Source organism: Garra rufa, chromosome 2, assembly GCF_049309525.1.
Source record: "Garra rufa chromosome 2, GarRuf1.0, whole genome shotgun sequence".
Classification (NCBI taxonomy): domain Eukaryota; kingdom Metazoa; phylum Chordata; class Actinopteri; order Cypriniformes; family Cyprinidae; genus Garra; species Garra rufa.
Window position 1 is genome coordinate 6,478,197 of NC_133362.1, and position 4,931 is coordinate 6,483,127.

Sequence of the window (4,931 nt, forward strand, 5' to 3'; positions counted from 1 at the left end):
TACAATCTGAACACATTTCCCACTGTAAAAATCTAAAATGATGCATAACATGTTTAAATTGTGTGAAAATGGTCTCAAAAGATCATGCATGACCTAACAGTAAAAAAAAAAAAAAACATCCTGACACACTGCATTAGTTTAAATACAGAAAGCAACGCCAGAGTAAGTGAATCAAATGTTTAGTCTGGAAACGCACACGCAAACACACGTTAAAGGGACGGTTGGCCAAAAATGTAAATGACTGTCAACATTTACTCACCCTCAAGTGAATAAATAATAACAGAGCTTTCATTTCTGGTTGAACGAACCCTGCAAGACCACACAGAACTCAAACCAGCCAACAGAGAAAAACATGACAAGCTGACAAATAATATGTGCCAAAACCTCAGAGAAACTAAACAAAGAGTGGACATCTGAAACTCAGAGATAATCATCAAGAGAAATTGCAATCCACGCCAAAAAAAAAAACAGAACATACATGAACTGAAAAACACGTCAGACCACGTCAAGAGGAATGCGGTGGGAGCACTGAACACATTAAGTATCAAAAGTCTCATATCAGTAGATTCATTATAGCAGTATTTTACAGCCGTCATCACATCCACAGCAAACTGCACTCATTTATACACAAGAATGAAAAAAAATCTGTCAAATGATGAAATCTCAGCATGGGAAAATGCTGAGGTTGAAGAAAGAGTTCATCTATAAATGAAAGTTCACACCAATGACGATGGCTGTAACTAAAACCTTTTGGCACAGTAATCATTTTTAGTATGAACAGGTCATTACTCACCCTCATGATGTTCCTATTTTCTTGTGTTCTTTACTTTTGGAACTATATTCTGCCTGATGTTTCTCATGGAGGCCACTTTCCTGCAGAGTTTTGACATTATGGCCTAATTAAACACACCTGAATGAGCTAATTAAAGTGTTTAAGGTCATTAAAAACATCTAGGCAGGTGTGATGGAGCTAAATTCTAAACTAAGTTGCCCTCCAAAAGAATTAGACACATTTTATGTGACACTCGACCACAAAACCAATCATAAAGGGAAATTTTCTGTATGTTTGGTTTGTTAGCCGTGGTGTAATATTACTTTGTTTCAGTACTTTTTGGGAGTATCTGTACTTTACTTGAGTTATTTATTTTTCAGCCTGCTTTTACTTTTACTGCACTGCATTTCCTAATTAAAATGTATACTTTTACTCCGATACATTTTCTCGAAGCATATTTGTTACTTACTACAAAATAGTCAGGATCTCAGTCAGAATTGCAAGATGTAGTTTTTTTTTCTTAATTTAGCAAAACTGTATGAAAAAAATTATCACAGAAGTATTCCGTTCGTTCTGTCTAGAAAGTGTTTGCTCACAAAAATATTGCCTTTCTTTCTTTCACCTCTTTATTTTCGTTACAAACGTTTTTGTGAGCAAACACAAAGTTTATAAACTCATAATTCTGACTTTTTATCAAAAAAAAAAAAAGTCAGAATTGCGAGATAAGACTTTTTTTTGTATCTCGCAATTCTGACTTCTTTTCAGGAAATTCGTGAATTCTTAGAATTGCGTGATACAAACTAAATTCTGACTTTTTTTCTCCGAATTGGGTGATATAAACTTGCAATTGTGAGAAATAAAGTCAGAATTCTGATTTTTTTTTTTTTTTCTCAGAAATTGATGACAAACTCGCAATTGTGAGAAATAATTTCTCACAATTGTGAGTTTGTATCTCACAAATCTGATTTTTTTTCCTCACAAATGCAAGTTTGTATCTTGGAATTCTGACTTTTTTTTCTCCTAATTGGGTAATATAAACTCACAGTTGTGAGAAATAAAGTCAGAATTGCAATATAAACTCATAATTCAAACTTTTTTTTGTCTCAGAAATGGATGATATAAACTCGCAATTGCGAAAAAAAGAAACTGCATTTACTTGTACTTTTACTTCCAATACTTAAGTACATTTAGGATTTACAAAATACTTTTTGTACTTAAGTACAATAAATATCACATACTTTAAGACTTTTACTCAAGTAATACTCTAAATGGTGACTTCAACTTCTACCAAAGTGGTTTTCTGGTAAGATATCTGTACTTTTACTTAAATATGGCTTTCAGGTACTTTATACACCACTGTTTGTTAGGATAGGATAATATTTGGATGCGAATATTGTCTTAAAAGTTGTTCAAATGAAGTTCTTAGCAATGCATATTACTAATTAAAAATTACATTTTGATATATTTATGGTAGGAAATTTACAGAATATCTTCATGGAACATCTTTACTTATATCCTAATGATTTTTGACAAACAAGAAAATCGATAATTTTGACCCATACAGTGTATTTTTGGCTATTGCTACAAATATACCTGTGCTACTTAAGACTTAAGAAGGTTTTGTGGTCCAGGGTCAGATATAACAAAAGGGGACTAGGACAGTTGAGCTCCAAAATGGCAAAAAAGCGACAAAGGAAGATTTACAGAGAGCGTGATGACCTTTGATTTGGCATGCATGCCATATCACAAGAGATAGGGGAAAAAAACAGAAAAAACTACTGAAGCATATTTTAATTATTCTGTTTCAGCATTTTTTTTAAACATTGTTTTGCTTTACTTTGCACTAAAATGCATAAACAGGTGAATTTTCCGGAAAACAAAAAGATTTTTAAATGTTTAATTTAAAAAGAAATCAAATTCAAAAAAAAAAAAAATTCAAATCCAAACTTTTTTTTAAATTTAATGCATTTAAATATATAGTATAGTTGGATGTAATAGACTAATATATAATTTAATATACCAATATAATATAGTTATATACATTATATTGCATTGCATTATTGGTCCACAGCCCTCAATCAAGTTTGGTTAAAATTTTTCTTTTATGCCAAAAATCATTAGGATATTAAGTAAAGATCATGTTCCATGAAGATATTTTGTACATTTCCTACTGTAAAGTTTTTGATTAGTAATATGCATTGCTAAGAACTTCATTTGGACAACTTTAAAAGCGATTTTCTCAATATTCAGATTTTTTTGCACCCTCAGATCCCAGATTTTCAAATATTGTCCCAACCCAACAAACCATACATCAATGGAAAGCTTATTTATTCAGCTTTCAGATGATGCATATATCATAAAACTGACCCTTATGACTGGTTTTGTGCATGAGATCACAATGAGGGTGAGTAAATCACAACATGATTTTCGTTTTTGACTAAACTATCCATTTACACCTGCAATAAAAACGGCTGATAAGGTGAGAAGTTGAAGGAGTGAGCATTCCACATCTTGCAACACTATCATACAAAATCTCATTTAAAAGTGTACAAAAATGGTTCTCGCCATCAGATCCATAAATAAAAGTAAGAAAAGTGTTTTTCAACTTGTGTCCTGCACATGTCAGTCAAGGTCTTTGACCTGCAGTGTCACAGAAAGTGTCCATCACTCCTTTTTCCCAAAGAACTTCCTGAAGACAGATTTGTTGGGTGGTCGCGGGAGGCTCATGTAGCTCCTCATGGGATCAGAGAAGGACTCCTGCTGGATGCCGTTTGCTGTGCTTTTACAGACTGACGGCATCTCACGATCTCCAATGAACAGAGTCACAGAATAGCTGGAGTTGCTGTCCTGGCCTTTGCCTGAAGGGGGCGCTACAGGCTTGATCCTCTGATATGTGGCTGTAGAGACAGAAATATCAGCATTGAGAGTTTATATATGTGACCCTGGACCACAAAACCACTCTTAAGCAGCAATAGCCAAAAATACATTGTGCGAGTCAAAATTATTTTCTCTTTTATGCCAAAATCATTAGGATATTAAGTAAAGATCATGTTCCACGAAGATGTTTTGTAAATTTCCTACCGTAAATATATCAAAGCTTAATTTTTGATTAGTGATATGCACTGCTAAGAACTGTTTGACAAAACTTTGTCAAAATTTGTGTAATGTTTATCTTATTACATTTAAAAAGATCATCATAAAAAAAATCTGTAATATTAAAAATAATTAAACAATTATTTTGTTTTGGTAATGTTTATGCCTTCTTTTGATTCTCATCATTTTCAATAATAAATTTGTATTAAATCATAAATACAGAAAAATTAAAACAAAATAAATAAAACATTTTATAGGGCCCTATCATTGTAAAGTAAATTGTTACACTTAGTTGTTAAAGTTTTAGGAATTCAATTGATTAGGCATGCATTTTTTGATTATTTAACCATAAAAACTAAATCCAGAAAGATGAAAGTAAAAAAACACCAGGGTCCAATAATGTAGTTTTTGTTCAAATTTTAATAAATTGTTCAATTGGATAGGTTTCATGATTTCAATTAATTAGACATGTTTTTTATTACTTCAATTTAATTTAACAATTAAATTAAAAATTAAAGAAAAATTCAAACAGAAAAATAAAGCCAGAACTGGTTAAATTTATTTATTTTAATCATTAAATAAAAAGCTGAATTTAGCGAAAAAAAAAAAAAAAAACACATTTTATAAAATGTATGTTTTGTTAAAATCTTGACAAATTGTTGTTAAATTGTATAGGTTTCATGATTTCAATTAATTAGACATGTTTTTTTTTTTGATTACTTGAATTAAATTTTACCATTAAATTAAAAATTAAAGAAAATTTCAAACAGAAAAAAAAACAGAATTGGGAAGAATATAAAATGGAATTTATTTTAACCATTAAATGAAAAAACAGAATTTAGGAAAAAATTAAAACAATTTATAGGGCCCAAAAAATGTTTCTTTTTGTTCAAATCTTAATAATTAGTTGTCTAATTGTATAGGTTTCATGATTTCAATTAATTAGACATGTTTTTTTTTATTACTCAAATTTAATTTAACCATTAAATTAAAAATTAAAGACGAATTAGAACTGAATATATATATATATATATATATATATATATATATATATTTATATATATAT

At 30.2% G+C, this 4,931-nt stretch overlaps 1 protein-coding gene across 1 annotated transcript in view; it reads right to left on the reverse strand.

Annotated features, from left to right (window-relative positions):
• Positions 1-1,508: 1,508 nt before the first annotated feature.
• The window catches only part of mymx (myomixer), a 9,465-nt gene continuing 6,042 nt past the window's right edge, over positions 1,509-4,931 (reverse strand). Inside the window, exon 9 of the mRNA XM_073833654.1 lies at positions 1,509-3,669. Coding sequence (XP_073689755.1) covers positions 3,437-3,669 — 233 coding nt within the window. The 3' untranslated portion in view covers positions 1,509-3,436. The remainder of the gene's footprint in view (positions 3,670-4,931) is intronic.